We start from the raw sequence: 15,581 nt of genomic DNA, 5'->3' as shown, positions 1-15,581 counted from the left end.
CTAAGGAAAGCTGTCTTGGGTGTGGACCAATCAACTTCAAGGACAGTGCATACATTATCAGAGTTATGTTTTTTGTTTGCATTATGACTGCAGGTATTGTGGTCTATGCAAACATGACTCCTTGTAAAAAAAGGTGTCAGTTTTGTTGCCAGATAGAAGGGTAAAAAAACAATTATCATAATTTGAATTATGTCTCTGCTTTGTCTGCTTTCAAACCCCATCCCTTTAAAGTGGCCCCCTCCCCTCTGCAGTTGGGTCGGTTGCCCCTGGTTCTGTTTTTGTTTCCTGCTGTTCATGCATTGCGCATTGGGATACTAGGATGGAAAGCGCATTATACATTTGAATGATAATTAATCATTATTTCAGATGAATGATGCATGCAATCTAAATGTGACTTCCAAATGATTGAGATATTTAAATCTTATCTGTTTAAATGAAATGTGTATTCTATATGAATATAATAGCAAGATGAATGAAATATTGATGTGACCCGCAGAGAAATGAGATGTTGATTTTTTTTTTCAAGCAAATTACATCATTACTTTTCCTCTCAACAAACATTTTCTCCAGTTGCGTGCGATTTCCACGTATCCCTTGGATAGATGATAGGCATCACCTATTCACTAATGCGGTGTCCTTCATAAGAATGAGATTAGAAAATCATCTTTTAGATGTCTTTCAGATGAATATGATGTTCACCTAGGCCAGGGCGTCCAACCTGTAACGGACCAAGAGCAAACAGATACCCATGAGTTCTGCAAAGAGCCAAGTATTATATACGTGTATATATAATTGACAGTTTTCAGCACAGCATGGGAGACATTCATGATTTTTTGCTACTTTGCTAGTACGTTCAACGTTATGACCCTTAGATAGCTCCGCATGTGGTTCATTAAAGAGTCCCATGCAACTCGGGAGACTCCAGTTGGCCACCGCTGACCTAGATGGCTAAGATGCCGCGTAAGGTGCACACGGACGTGTAACCTCCTCTGCTCCGATCGCTCCGGTTTCAACATCGGCGAGTCCCAGACCTCACCGCCAATGCCACCATCGCCGCCTGCTGCCCCCCCTCCTCCACCGCCGTGTGACCCCGCGCAGTGAACCACCGCAGCATGGAGGACCCCGTGCTCGAGTCCGGCATCTTCGACCTGGACTTCAAGCGCCGCGCCCGACAGCAGCAGCTGGAGATGGAGATCCAGGAGGCGTTCCTGCGCTTCATGGCCTCCATCCTCAAGGGCTACCGCACGTACCTGCGCCCCATCACGCAGGCGCCCTCCGAGAAGGCCACGGATGCGCGCTCGCTCTTCGACCTGCAAGGTGGGAGCTGATTGGGGGGGGTGGGGGAGGGGTGTGGCGTAAGTTTTGGATGCCTCCGTGGATGTGATGATGCATTGGAAGAAAAAATATATAAACTAAACTATTTTTATGTTACCAGGTAAGGCTCACTGAATTATAGAGCTCTTTTTTCATAAGTGACCGGGCCACAAATGATAGGGTCGGATCGCAGCCACGACCTCCTGTATACCAGGCGAGGTAGTTAACATCTCGACCACTGTGTTCGTTGTGCTATCAAGAAGGGCCGTTGCCCAAAACCTCGCCAATTTTATTTGTTTTTCTTTTAAAGCGGCTTGGTTGACGAGTGTGAGTGTCGCCAATGCTGCATCGCCAGTCAGATTAATAATGATGAAATCGTTAATCGAAATAAGGTTTTGGATGTTAAATGTCAATGTTGGCGCCTGCAGGTTTCTTGTTATTCATGACATTGGCCAATCCGCACGGGCATGGGAACCGTAGTGCAGTGAGAAAGCCTCGAGACGGGCACCAAGTCTCATGTTGACCATGCGATCGTTACTCGCAGGCTTCCTGAAGAGCCGCGACCGAGCGTACAACAAGTTCTACTCGCAGATGATGCGCACGCAGATGTTCATCCGCTTCATCGAGGAGTGCTCCTTCGTGACGGACAAGGACGCCAGCCTCGCCTTCTTCGACGACTGCGTGGAGAAGGTGGAGTCCCCACGCCCACCCACGCCTCCCCCTCCGTCTGTCACTCGGCATATGTCTCGTGGAACCAACGAAACATGAGTTGTTCGAGACGGTGAAAATAAGGCAAAAGTATAGTGTGAAAAATAAGAATAGGCTTTACCCTTTCTGCCAATAAAAAAGATGTTAAGATGTTCAAATACCAAATAGATACCTTTTGCAAGGAACGAAGTCTCCGTTAACCACACGTATTCGTGATGAACATGTTCTGATAATATACGTGTCGTCTTTGAAACTGATTGGCCTACTCCAGAGACAGCCTTCTTTATGGCCTAGTCTCACCAGTGTCAGACCAGAGAATGCCAAAAGGCGAAAAAAAATGCACATATCAAGAGTATTTATAGCTCGGGCTGAGCAGCGATATCTTGGGACCGTTTTGCCAGTAAAAAGGTCCCAAATATATGTATATACAGGTTTCCTTGCTTTATGCGGTAGATGCGGTTCAAATAAGTAATATTTAAAACACTTTTTTTAAAACACGCTTTAATGAAATGTACCGTACGAGTAATGGAAGAACTCCACGACTCCAGGAAGTGGCCTCGAAGCTTGCCATAACGTAAGGGACCACGTAGTTTAATGTTCTTCTTAAACACTTATTTTGATTGAATCTTAAAGATAATTTAGAGCTCTTTCTCAATCCGCTGGTGGATGAAGGCCTCCCCACTCCATGTCAGTCGGGGGGGTGGGGGTTGCGGTGGGTGTTGACCATACTTCACCACGCTGGTCAGCGCACGTTTTGTGAAGGGAAGAGGAGCCCCGGGACAGGTTGGGTGTTTTCGCTCGCCACCAATGTTGGCCATGGCCAAAAATCCGACTCCGCGCGAAATCAATTAGGCCCAGCCGAGCGCGGACGGCACCTCCTGGACGTCTACGAAAAAGATATTCATAGTTCATCGGGCTCCTCCTCCCGTATGAAATAAACACTCCGATTCTGATTCGCTCCCGTGACGAGCTTGCCGACCCCGTCCCTGTTTCTCTTCGTGCCGTCGTGTCCATCCAGGTGGACGTGGAGAAGGCCGACGATGTGCGACTCATCGAGCTGGACGAGTCGTATCGCAGCGAGCACACCGTGTTCATCACTCCTCCCGAGCCGCCCGCAGGCCCGGGGCCCGACGCGCTTAAGCCCGCGTACAAGTGAGGCCCAGCAACTCGAGCAGACACGCGTGCGCGCGGACGCTCGGACCCCTTCACGCGGTTATAGGGCTCTCGCCAACCTTGCCCCTTGGGAGTTGTTAAGTCGGGTAAAAAAATTAAAATAAATAAAAGTAAAATAAAATAAAAATAAAAATCACGACGTTTCGGAGGCAACACAAGCTGCCGTCTTCAGGTGGAACCGTCACAGCACGATTGCTGTATCAAGATACACTGATTTAGGCTGTATCAAGTGAGATACAGCTATCGTGCTGTGACGGTTCCACCTGAAGACGGAAGCTTGTGTTGCCTCCGAAACGTCGTGATTTTTATTTTATTTTACTTTTATTAATTTTAATTTTAATTTTTTTTACCTACGTGACTTTACCGAAAAAACCTAAGAATATGAATCCTTGCAGTCACGAAAGCTTCAAATCTAGAGTTAAGTCAGGGTTTCACCACCAGGGTCGTTACGCACTGCACTTTGCACGCTGGCTACATGCGGTGCGAAAGAAGTTCAACATACGTACGTACGTGATTGTTAAACGTGTGTGATGCAAGAGGCCCTGTGCATGTGCTTCGTGTTTGTCACGTGGAGGGGAGCGGTGGCGTAATGCTTGGCGTGGTTCACTATGAACCTGGCTACTCGAGTTCAAATCTCGGCCATTGCTAATATCAGTGGTGATTGATATCTGAACGGTTCCTGGGCCTCCCTTAGGTTGACTCGGCCTTAAATAACAACCTTGCACGGGCATGATGCTGACCACACCTCTCTATTGTGTGCCGAGCCAGCCTTAATAGGCGCTTGCTCACAGCACTTGCCCCAACAGTCTGTTCAGGCTATACGGGGGGTCTTTGTTTGGTGTGGGCACACGACAGGTTCAGGTATCACTCTCCGCCGATGTTAGCCAAACCCAAAAATCAAAACCACCTCGCTTGTTTCGGAGCAAAAAATAATCACGTTAACGTGCGTTTTTTGTCGCGTCCTCGTTTAAACTGCGGTGGCTTCGTTGTCCCAGGTACTCGGGTTTCCCGGTGCTGAATCACTCGCTGTTCGAGATGCCCCTGGGGCTTTTGAAGGTCCCTCAGGGCTGCGCCAAGAAGAACAGCTGCCCCAACAGCCCCGCCCCAGCGCTCGCTCGCCGTACCAAGCAGGTACACACGCCTCGGAGTGGCACGACTTTTCCACACATATACACACACACACACCTATTCTTAGGTTTTTTCATTACTTGATACAGCTGTCGTGGCTGTGACGGTTCCACCTGAAGACGGAGGCTTGTGTTGCCTCCGAAACGTCGTGATTTTTATTTTATTTTACTTTTATTAATTTTTATGTTTTACCTACGTGACTTTACCGAAAATACCTAAGAATATGAATCCTTGCAGTCACGAAAGCTTCAAATCTCGGACACACACACCTGTGAACGGAACTACCCAGCCGTGTGTTCACACGCGTTTTGGTGGTTAGTGACGTATCCAACGTATGCAACTTTCTATTAATAGCACTTGTCGCCTGTGTCCGCACAATCCTCGAAAGTGTCTTAACGGGCAATGAAATGAAATTGCTTGCACTGACGAGGGAGGTGGCCGAGTCGGCTCGGGGTCGGAGCACTGGGCTAGCACCGCTGGGATTTTGGGTTCGTATCGGAGTTTCAGCCTCCTGTAATGAAGTCGGTGGCTCAAACGTAGTGAGTTGGTGGTCTCAATTCGGTCACCGATCACAGCACGCGGAATAAATTCCAGTTCTACGAATGGTTAAAATCCCACCTTTGGTGGCTACGTACGGTGCGAAAGAAGTTCAACGTACATACTACAGACACTGGAGGGTCGTTACACTGTCAGCGGGAGTCCTTGCAGAGTCTGCGAGAGAGGCCTTGCCTCGCCACCGACCCCTAAAAGTTCCATCGCAGGCGCGGAGTCTTGTCACACGCAAACAAACCCCTCGCGAAAATGTTTTGCGTCGCCCTCCGGCAGGAGATCAAGTCGGCGCAGAAGCAGGCGCGCAAGTGCTCGGCGATGCCGCAGATGTGGGCCAAGTGCCTCCTGGGCCACTGCTACAGCCTGTGGTTCATCTGCCTGCCGTCGTACGTGCGCGTCACGCACCCCAAGAGCCGCGCCCTGCGCACCGCCTACGATGTGCTGCTGCGCATGCAGGCGCACAAGCTGGAGCCGCCCGACGAGGTGACGCGAGCTTCGTCTATGCGCGCGTGTGTGTGTGTACGTGGCCGCGTGTGTGTGTGTGTGTACGTGGCTGTGTGTGAATGTGTGTGTGCACGTAGCCGTGTGTGTGTGTGTGTGCACGTGTGTGTATGTGTGCACGTGGCCGTGTGCGTGTGTGTACGTGGCCGTGTTGAGTCTCTGCTGTGTGCATGTGTCCGTGTTGAGTCTGCGGTGTGTGTGTGTGGCTATGTGTGTGTGTGTGTGTGCACTGTGTGTCTGTGTGTGTGTGTGTCCATGTTGAGTCTGCGGCGTGGGTGCGCGGCGTCTGTCCGTTTGTGTTGTTTTGTCCGTGGTTCCTCATTTGTTCTCTCTCGCTCGTTTTGTTTGCTTAGCCGTATAATAACATACATTTTGAGTGCTTGCCATGACTTAATCAGTTTCCACCGAGTCAAATGGCTTTTCATAGGTTTTCAAATGCTCAGACATGAAGGTATTCAATATTATGTCGTCGATTCCAGAATCTGGTTGGTAGACAAAGCTAATAGCATGACAACAAGTTGTGGCACATCAGCCTTTACAAGTACAGGTAATCCTCGACTTACGATGGAGATGCGTTACGACGACCCCATCGTAAATCAAAAATATCATAAGTCGAAGATGGCCTAGCCTACCCAGGAGTCTTAAAGAATGGTGATAATTTAGCAAAATAGAGCAATTGACAGTACCGTACTGTATAAACTATATACTGTATGTGTTTATTAATTACAATACTGCATTGCACAGTAAAATGTAAAGTAAAAAAAAATGTAAATTATTAGCCCACCTATATGAACTGCAATTTAATAGAAAGTTTTTTCGGGAAACAATCCCGGCAGCGTCCCAACATACAGTATCGTACCTCGTACGCTGCTGCGTTTTCCTGCCGCGCGAAATTTATGATATTTCACAATTTTGTCGTATCGCTATCGCCATCGTACGATCGAGATATCGTAAGTCGGACCATCGTAACTCGGGGGACTATCTGTATATAACAAGGATCCTCCCGTGTAGCGTTAACATTCTTTTGGGGAAAGTGCTGTTAGCGAGCACCTACGAAGGCTGGCACGGCACACGACGACGGTGTAGGTGGCCAGCACCACACCTGGCCGCCTTTGCCTCCATAGTGGCGACGTTTGCACACCACACCAGGTACTCATTTGAGGCTGAGTTGACCTAGGGGAGGCCCAGGACCTGTTTAGATAATCGTCACTGGTGTTGGCCGTGAGCGGGAATCGAACTATATACACACACACACAAACATAGTAATAATAGAAACACGTTGGTTGTTCTCATGCCGTGTGTCCGCTCTGCACGCTGTAGGTGTGCTATCGCGTGCTGATGCAGCTGTGTGGCCTGTACGGACACCCAGTACTCGCCGTCAAGGTGCTCTTTGAGATGAAGAAGATGGGCGTGCAGCCCAACGCCATCACGTACGGCTTCTACAACAAGGTGGGCGGCCGAGGCTTAGAAATCTGCGGAAGCAGAGTCTCGGCTACCAGTGATATAATAGAGTGTAGTGCGAGTTGATAGTCTTAGCCCGGTCGCCAGTAACTTAAGTGGAAGATCCATTGTCCTACATGGAGACCCACAGACTCAAAAGGAGAATCCAGTCTGATTGCTGTGTGACAGACATTTCTCTCGATTGCAAAGCTTATGGGAAAATGTAGCACTCCGCTGTGGACAAAAATAAATCGCGTAAAGGGGATCTTGGAGGTAGTTCTGTGATGTCTCATTCCGCAGGGTGTCCCATTACACGTGTTTAATTCACCGCTGCGGGAGATTTTCAGTGACGTGTCTTAAGACGCGCCCCGTATGTTTCCCCCTTCCTCGTGTGGCGTCCGCAGGCCGTCCTTGAGAGCACTTGGCCCTCCGGAAACCGGGGCGGCTACTTCCTGTGGACGAAGGTCCGGAATGTGGTGCACGGCGTGGTGCAGTTCCGGCAGACGCTGCGCAAACGCCTCCCGTCGGCCGGTGATTCACCCACACTGTCAGGTGGCATGATGGACCGTCTGGGTGGTGTCTAGCAGTCAGATCATCCGGCCATCTGGTAGTTAAACCTTCTAGCAGTCAGGTCATCAGTTCATCTGGCCATCTGGTTGTTAAACCTTCCCGCAGGCAGATCATCCGGCCATCTGGCCATCTGGTTGTTAAATCTTCCAGCATGCAGATCATCTGCCCATCTGGCTATCTGGTTGTTAAACCTTCCAGCATGCAGATCATCTGGCCATCTGGTAGTTAAACCTTCCAGCAAGCAGGTCATCAGGCCATCCGGCCATCTGGTTGTTAAATCTTCCAGCATGCAGATCATCCGGCCATCTGGTAGTTAAACCTTCTAGCATGCAGATCATCTGGTCATCTGACTATCTGGTAGTTAAACCTTCTAGCAAGCAGGTCATCAGGCCACTGTCTGACTTTCTGGTATCCAGGCCTGCTGGCAGCCATGTGATCTGGCCGCTTGATGGTTGCACCTTCTGGCAGTCGTGTCATCTGAATGGCTGCCTCTTGGGTGCATATCTGGTCACCTAGAATAACTGTAACACAGACGTTTTCGCGGCATCTTGTAATCCAAGTGCGGTCTTCCGCGTTGGGCATTGTGTTGAGCATCACTCCTCTCAAGCTTTCAGCTGTGCACAACTGCGTGGGCATCTTCAGTAGTTGTAAACTTGAGAGAGTGAAAAAGCCCAAAATGCAGTTCGAAAAAGCAACCCAACCCGGGATGCCATACTCGGATCGGTCATGTCGTTGTTTAGCCGTCTGGCTCTCTAGTCATCAGACCGTCTAGGAGTCTGTCTTTTTGCCCTGGCTGTCATGTGACCATCATGAAATGGACGATCAGTAATATTACGATCAGCTGAATAATACCTTTGGACAAATTTGCTGCAAATGCAACATTATTTGCCCCATTGTTGCAGTCCACACCAAACTGTACAACCAAGACTTTCTCCCAAGCAGCATTGTCACCGATTAACTTGAGCTTAGCGGAAGCCGCAATTATCCAAAACACCCAAAGCTCTTAGTGATACTCACCTAGAACAGTCCCGGACACACTACCTTCCCTTGCTACGGAGGCCGAAGACAAAGATCTCCCGTTTATCCTTGAAACAGACTGTTGGAACAAGTATGAAAAATAAGAATGGGTTTTACCCTTTCTGGAAATAAAACAGGAGGTGCTCAGATGTTCAAACGCCAAATATAAATATTTTGCAAGGAATCAAGTCTGCATTAACCACGCGTACTTGTGGTGAACATGCAAACAAACATGCTCTGATAATATATGCATTGTCTTGGTTCTTTCGGTAAAGTCACGTAGAAGGGAAATAATAAAAATAAAACATAATATTATTTTATTATTTCCCTTCTACGTGACTTTACCGAAAGACCCAAGAAGATGAATCCCTGCAGTCACGAAAGCTTCAAATCGAAATTTATGCATTTTCTTTGAAACTGATTGGCCTACTCCAGAGACAGCCTTCTTTATGGCCTCATCTCTCACCAGTGTCAGACCAGAGAACGCCAAAAGGCAAAACGTAACAAGGAACTCCTTTCGCACTGTACTTAGCCAACCATGGTCTCTAATCGGAGGTGTGGGGGAAGGACAACAACCTAAACACAAAGCAGTTCTCAAGAAATTAGTTTTCAGTTTAAATTTAAAAGTGCATAGCTCCTAATGTCAGTAGGAAGAGTGTTCCAGACGGGCGCAGAAGTGCATCTGGTGCGGCTGCCATCTTTGTTCGATGGCGAGCCCAAAGCCGCGAGGATGACCGGAGTTTGCGTGATGGTTTATGCTCTTTGATGAAATCGGCTAAGCATTGTGGCACATTTGTGGCAAGCACTTTGTGACCTTGTAGTGCCGTTTGGCAGGACCACAAGGGGGTAGTGTTGCCAGCATTTTTGTCTCTCCCGTGCTCATGTTTACATGCAGCACCACTTTCTAATTTTTGAGGCCGAGTCAAACTAGCAGAAGCCCAGGACCAGTTCATATTATCATCACTGATGTTAGCCATCGCTAGGAATCGAACTCTGGTCGCCAGGTTCGGATGGCAGTACCGCGCGAACACTATGCCACCATAATAGAGGGTTTTTTTAGGTTACGGGTGGATGATATTGGTCCTGAAAGCCTACAAATTAAACTGACTTCCACCACTCCCCATCATGAAACACACAATTTCAATCACCACTTGCTATATCACATGGGACGTGGACACACATACGCACACACACGAAATCCGTTAACTCTGAGGCACCTGCACACTTTGAATCGGTGCTCTCTCATTCACATGGGACATGTTTACCAATCATTAGGCTTGTGCAGTGTGTCGTGGGTTGTGACGCGTGCCCTTCGACCCTCCGCGTGCAGCAGACGGCAGCGACGCGGGCAGCCACGGGAGCCTGGAGAGCGGCGCGGACGCGCACGGCTCTGAGCACGTGCCCTCCACCAGCGAGCTCACGCACGTGGGCTCAGCCGAGGATGTGAGCAGCACAGGTATGGTTGGGGAGGGGGGGCGTGCATAGAGACCCACAGACTTGCATAGAGATGCGTCAACTTGCATAGAGATTCGTCAACTTGCATAGAAATCCACAGACTTGAGGTGAGACCCATAGACATGCGTAGAGAGCCCCGTAGACTTACAGAGACGAATAAACTCGAGTGCAGAGATGTACGAACTCGCATGGAAACCCACAGAATTACATCGAGACCCATGGACTCGCAGAGACCCATAGACTTGCGTAGAGACCCATGGAGTTACATAGGCCCCATCGACCCAAAGTCCAGTCCTCCGGTATACCCCCGGAGATTTTAACAGGGGACGTTCGATGGCCGGCTTGGCATTGCAGGAGGCCATTCGGACCAGGGCTACAACTCGCTGTCCAAGGAGGACGCACAGAAGAGCGAGGCGCTGCTCTCCATGGCGAGCCGCCTCTCGGGCGTGGCGCCGGGCGGCCTGCGACCGGGCGAAGCCCTCCGCGAGAGTGACAGTAGCTCAAGTAAGAGGCGACGACGCGTTCTCGGCGGGATTCCCTGGTTGTGGGGGGGGGGTGGTTCGTTGGGAATTGGAGAGCGATGTTCTATGTACATATCTATGTGTGGGGGAGCGGTGGTGTAGCGGTTAGCGCGCTGCGCTGCGAACCCGGCGGTCCGAGTTTGATTCTCGCTCATGGCCAATACCAGTGACGATTATCTGAACCAGTCCTGGGCCTCCCCTCGGTTGACTCGGCCTCAAATGGGTACCTGGTGCGATGTGTAAACATCGCCACTGGGGAGACAAAGGCGGCCGAGTCTGGTGTTGGCCACTTACCCCCTCCTGTGCCATGCCGGCCTTCATCGGTGCTCGCGAATAGCACTTGTTCCTACAGTCTGGTCCGGCTATACAAGAGGATCCTCGTTTTTGTTTGTATATGTGCAGGAGGAAACCTGCCTGAGAGGCCTTCACCTACCAGTGGATTGACCTTTGCTGAATGTGGTGGCAGGCGATGTCAACACATGTACCTCTGAGTGAGGGTAGAAATGCAATTGAATGAATCTCAGAAGCAGTTCCGCCGGGTTGTCGTGTGAGAGAGAGGCAGCTCTCAGACGCACGTAGCATTTCTCCCTTCTTTCGCACCATACGTAGCCTACCGTGGTGAACGGAAGTGTGGGGGGACGACAAACTAATCACAAAAAGCAGTTCTAAAGAAATTAGTTTTTAATCTAGATGATTTAAAAGTGCACAGCTCCAGTGGCTTCTTGATATCGGAAGGAAGAGCGTTCCAGACGGCCGCAGAAGCGCATCTGAAAGCGCCGTGCGATGCGGCGACTGTCTTTGTTCGATGGCCAGCCAAAAGCCGCTGCTGCTGCGAGGATGACCGGAGTTCGCTTGATGGTTTATGCTCCATGACGAGATCGGCGAGGTACTGTGGTTCAATTGTGGCAAGCACTTTGTGTGTAATAAGTTCGAACTTCGAATGTATTCGTTCGGCAACCGGAAGCCGATGCATCTCAGCTCGGCAAGCGCTGGACACAGACACGGTCCGATCTTGCAGTACGATGGACTTCTTCTCGTGGGATTCCCACCGGAATGGGAACGAACTTTAAAAAACGAATGGCGCGGAACGGGTGGCAACGGAGACGACATTCACGGATTCATAATTTCAAAAAGCTCGTCGTAGGATGGCACGGAATGGGCACGTTTCAATTGGTGGGCTAGGTCTTACAGTTTTTTTTTCCCATGAAACCTCGGCTGGAGGATGAGTAAGTAGGAGCACTCTGGCAGGCATCGTATTCCAAGCCCACGAGCCTCCGTAAATAAACTCTTGCGTTCTCACCGTTCGCTAAGCGGCCTGAGAAATGTCACCCCGACTGAGTGATGTCATGTCAACTTTGTGAGTCATGACCCTCCTGTCAAGTCTCCCACACACACAACACAGCTGGGATTTGATTACGGAGAATTTTATTAACAAGCATGAGCTCATCGGACGATGCTTGTTTTTTCAGAAGAACATCTGAATGCGTTTAATTCACAGTAAAGTTGCTCAAATTGATTCTTATGCTCACGATGCATGCGGTGACCCAACGCCTGTCACGCACAGTAGCAGAGGTGGAGCGGATGGGCAAATTGCTACATCGGTAAATTCCTCGAAGCAGCATGCGCAACCCTGCTATTGTGTACATTACAAAATAATAATTCGTTGTTGATAGAGTACCTTTTATTCCTTTGCCATCTTGGAGGGCTTTACGCGTGATAAAGCGACTTACATCACACAGCATCTCATCCAAGGATGTGGCTTATCACTTGGTCTGGGAGCAGGAGGCAATGATAGCTATGTGTAATCCCAGTTGACTAATTTGGCTCTGCCGTATGTATGCCTGTGTGTGTGTATGTGTACACGGTGGGGGGAGCGGTAGTGTTGCGGTTAGCGCACCGCGCTACCAACCTGGCGACTTGAGTTCGATTCCCGCTCAAGGCCAACACCAGTGACGATTATCTGAACCGGTCATGGCTTCAACCTCAAACGAGTACCCGGTGCGATGTGTCAACATCGCCACTTGGGAGACAAAGGCGGCCGGGCGTGGTGCTGGCCACACACCCCCTTCGTGTGCCATGCCGGCCTTCATAGGCGCTGCTCACTAACAGCACTTTCCCCTACAGTCTGTTAAGGCTACACGGGTGGGGGTTCTTTGTCTTCCTACACAGTGTCGGACGGAGACAGCCGGCAAGGCAGCCGGGACCAGCTGCCACAGGCGGACGCGAGCGATGCCACGGATGCTGCCGGCGACCACGCCGACCTCGAGCACAAGCGGCCCAGCTTCCACTCGGTGCGAAGCATCGTCAAGATGTCGTGCGGCAGCTTCGACAACTCGGGCAGCATGGGTGACGTGATGGGGGGCGCCGGTAAGAACTGGGATGTGATCCCCCGTGAGCCTCTAGCGCGGGCCGCCAACGTGGGACCGACAAGGCCGTCTTTCTTTGCCGTAGCCATAAACCCACGGAACGCTGTCGGCCAAGAGCTCTCCCAGTACCGTCGTGCTCTTCGTCTTCCTGATGTGTTGACGTGTATGATTACACGTTGTCTTGTATGATATTGCATTGCGTACACGATACCGTGCTTTTCAGAAGGCGGGCGTTGTCGCAGGGAATTCTCTATAATAAAGGCTTTTTTGGGTTAGATGACTTCAATATAAATGTGTCGTTAAACCCACCACCACCCGACACAGCCATTTTTTGTAAGGTTTGTCGCGTAAAGAAAACGTGCCAGTTAGTTACTACTTCAGCACACCGGAGTGTTTGAGAGTAAACCCACACAATTGACAATTTCAGTGACTTTTCGTTGGTGATTACAACCAGCTTCATCAGGCAATAGCCAGAATTCGAATTCTCTACCCGAAAAACTAAAGGATAGAAACCGTGAGATCAACCACTTGAAGAGAGATCTTAAACATTTTTTTATTTAGAAATGTTATTTGCGTGATTTTGCGTTTCTTAAATTGGCTTTACATTAAATGACATAACTGTAAGTTAATTTCAAAAGAATCTCCCTGGTCACGGAAAAGAATGATTGATAAACAAGTTAACTTGTACTTCTCCGAGAGGTTTTTAATGCAAATCTATAGACACTAATAACTTGGATTGTCAGGATTTCTCATTTAACAACGATATATATTTTCACAATACATGCACGAATTAACTATTTGCCATTTACATATGATCGCTGACGCCTTTGAGAACGTACATGGCACTTAGGGAAACGGATAGGATGATTCTGATTGGTTGATGCAAATCCTGTGGTTACGATGGATTTGTCGAAGTTACTAATAATGATGAACCGATACATGGAGTAATTTCAAACTAATTAATGATCAGTTCAACTCCCTTTTCTCCAAAACATCTGTGGGGAATTCATTTTTATTCTGGTGGGTACACTTAACTCTTTCTCGCTCCAAGACGTCTGCAAGTCGCAAACGGCTCAGCGTTAATTTATTTAGAGAGGCGTAGCGCCGTTGTTTTTAAAGACCTTGAACTCACCGCAGAGAACCATAGCGCCACGACCAAACTCTATGATAGCTGGCACCAAACTGTGCCACACGCCCTCCTGCATGGCCTTGTGGAACGCCTCGGCTCCGATCAAGTTATTTTAGTTTTTACTCCGGTTTCATTTTGGTGATGTACACGTACATCATCGGAACAGAACGGGAAGAACGGCTTAATCCTTTTATCGTTCACAGTCGCGGCGATGTACCTCGTGCGTGTCTCCGCAGGCAGCACGGCCGGGCTGCTGTTCACGAGCCAGGGCTCGTACGACGAGCCCTCCTTCCTGGACGGCGCGCTGCCCGCCAGCGCGGGAAGCGGCGGGGGCGGAAGCGGCGGCGGCGGGAAGGGCTCGGCAGGCCGGCGGCGCCAACGAAGCGTCCACGACGGGACGGCGCCGCCCCCCCTCCAGCGGCAGCGGACGCTCGCCGAGCGGAGCTGCGTGCTGGGCGGGCGGCCCGGCCTGGACGATGCGATGCCTACGGGCTTCATGGGCGCCGACGAGAGGATCCTCACGGCCGCGATGCGAGCCGAAGGCCGAGTCGACGGCGGAGGCGCCGGGGTGGAGGCGAACGCCGGTAGGGGGTCACGCTCGGTGTGATTTTTAATAGGCGATGTTTTGTGTCGATGGCGCTTCTTCATACCACATGAGAAGAGGGGCCAGAGATATGGTGGATGAGAGTTGGATATCTGCATGAGGGTCACACCTGTAGATGCGCTCTGTATAGTTTTCATCGCTTTTAAATCAAACCAAGTTTGTTTTATTCTGCGTCGCTTAACAAAGTTAAAAGAGATACAAAATGTTTAGCCAGGTCGAGGCCAATCAACTCGCCTGCACAGGTGGCTGAAACTCAGATTTAACCTGATTATATTTTTTTTACTTGATAATACTTGAGAACTGTTTTTCACTAACCGGATTGTCTTTTTACACTCACCACCCACCCCACCCTCCACCCTAGCAGCCAGCACGGACAACCTGGGCTCACAGCACTTCGCCACCGAGAAACAACCAAGGCCCCACTTGGAGAAGTCCGACTCTGCTGACATATTCAGCCTTGACGACCTGGACTCGGAGCCCGTGAATCTCGTCGGCGCCTCCAAGTCACAACAGGGCACGAAGACATCCCCCCCGCCGCCTCCTCTACCCCAGGCGCGTTCTCCGCAGAAGCCACAAGCCAGGGTCAGCTCCGCTCCGCTGTTGTTGACCAAGGGTGGCGGCAGCGGCGACGCCGGCGACTGCGTCGACGACCCGGAAGCGAAACCGGGGTCGTCGCTACCGGTTAGCACTCGGCCGGCCGAACGCAAGAGCGTGGTGGCGGGCTTCGACCCGCTGTCCCTGCTGGTGGCCGAGACGGAGGACGTGAAGTCCCTGGACAGCTCCAGCTCCGTGCAGTCGCTCGTCCCGTCGGTCCCGCGCAACCTCGCGGAGGAGATCGAGACGTACATGACGTCGACGGCCGAGGTCGGCCGCTCGCCCAGCATGGAGCCGAAGCGCGGCGTGAGGGCGACGCGTCTGGAGCGCCGCTTGAGTCTCCCGTCGCGATCCCCGCAGCGTGGCGTGCCGCGGTCGCTCACCTTCCCCAACCCGCAGCCCGACGCGGAGGCCAACACAGGTGTGCGCCGGCTGGCGATGTTGGTGCGCCGGCGAGCGCTGCTATCGGGTTGGCTGACTGTGCTGCCGGCTATGGGTGGCTGCGCGTCTCT

General features: G+C 50.7%; 1 protein-coding gene across 7 annotated transcripts in view; it reads left to right on the top strand.

Moving 5' to 3' along the window:
- Positions 1-15,581, top strand: part of LOC144731505 (C-myc promoter-binding protein-like) — an 87,220-nt gene that overhangs the window by 56,619 nt on the left and 15,020 nt on the right. For 5 of the 7 annotated variants that reach the window (XM_078612610.1, XM_078612606.1, XM_078612609.1 and 2 more), the window contains exons 12-23: positions 1,099-1,317; positions 1,859-2,004; positions 3,041-3,174; positions 4,191-4,326; positions 5,149-5,355; positions 6,694-6,822; positions 7,218-7,344; positions 9,731-9,856; positions 10,210-10,359; positions 12,546-12,743; positions 14,108-14,455; positions 14,837-15,490. In XM_078612610.1, coding sequence (XP_078468736.1) covers positions 1,099-1,317; positions 1,859-2,004; positions 3,041-3,174; positions 4,191-4,326; positions 5,149-5,355; positions 6,694-6,822; positions 7,218-7,344; positions 9,731-9,856; positions 10,210-10,359; positions 12,546-12,743; positions 14,108-14,455; positions 14,837-15,490 — 2,574 coding nt within the window. The remainder of the gene's footprint in view (positions 1-1,098; positions 1,318-1,858; positions 2,005-3,040; positions 3,175-4,190; positions 4,327-5,148; positions 5,356-6,693; positions 6,823-7,217; positions 7,345-9,730; positions 9,857-10,209; positions 10,360-12,545; positions 12,744-14,107; positions 14,456-14,836; positions 15,491-15,581) is intronic. The other 2 variants (XM_078612608.1, XM_078612607.1) reach the window with 2 other exon arrangements.

The sequence above is a fragment of the Lampetra planeri genome, chromosome 39, assembly GCF_965212315.1.
Source record: "Lampetra planeri chromosome 39, kcLamPlan1.2.h2, whole genome shotgun sequence".
In the NCBI taxonomy this organism is placed as follows: Eukaryota; Metazoa; Chordata; class Hyperoartia; order Petromyzontiformes; family Petromyzontidae; genus Lampetra; species Lampetra planeri.
Note: the sequence above shows the minus strand (reverse complement) of the source record. Positions and strands in the feature narration are given on the sequence as shown.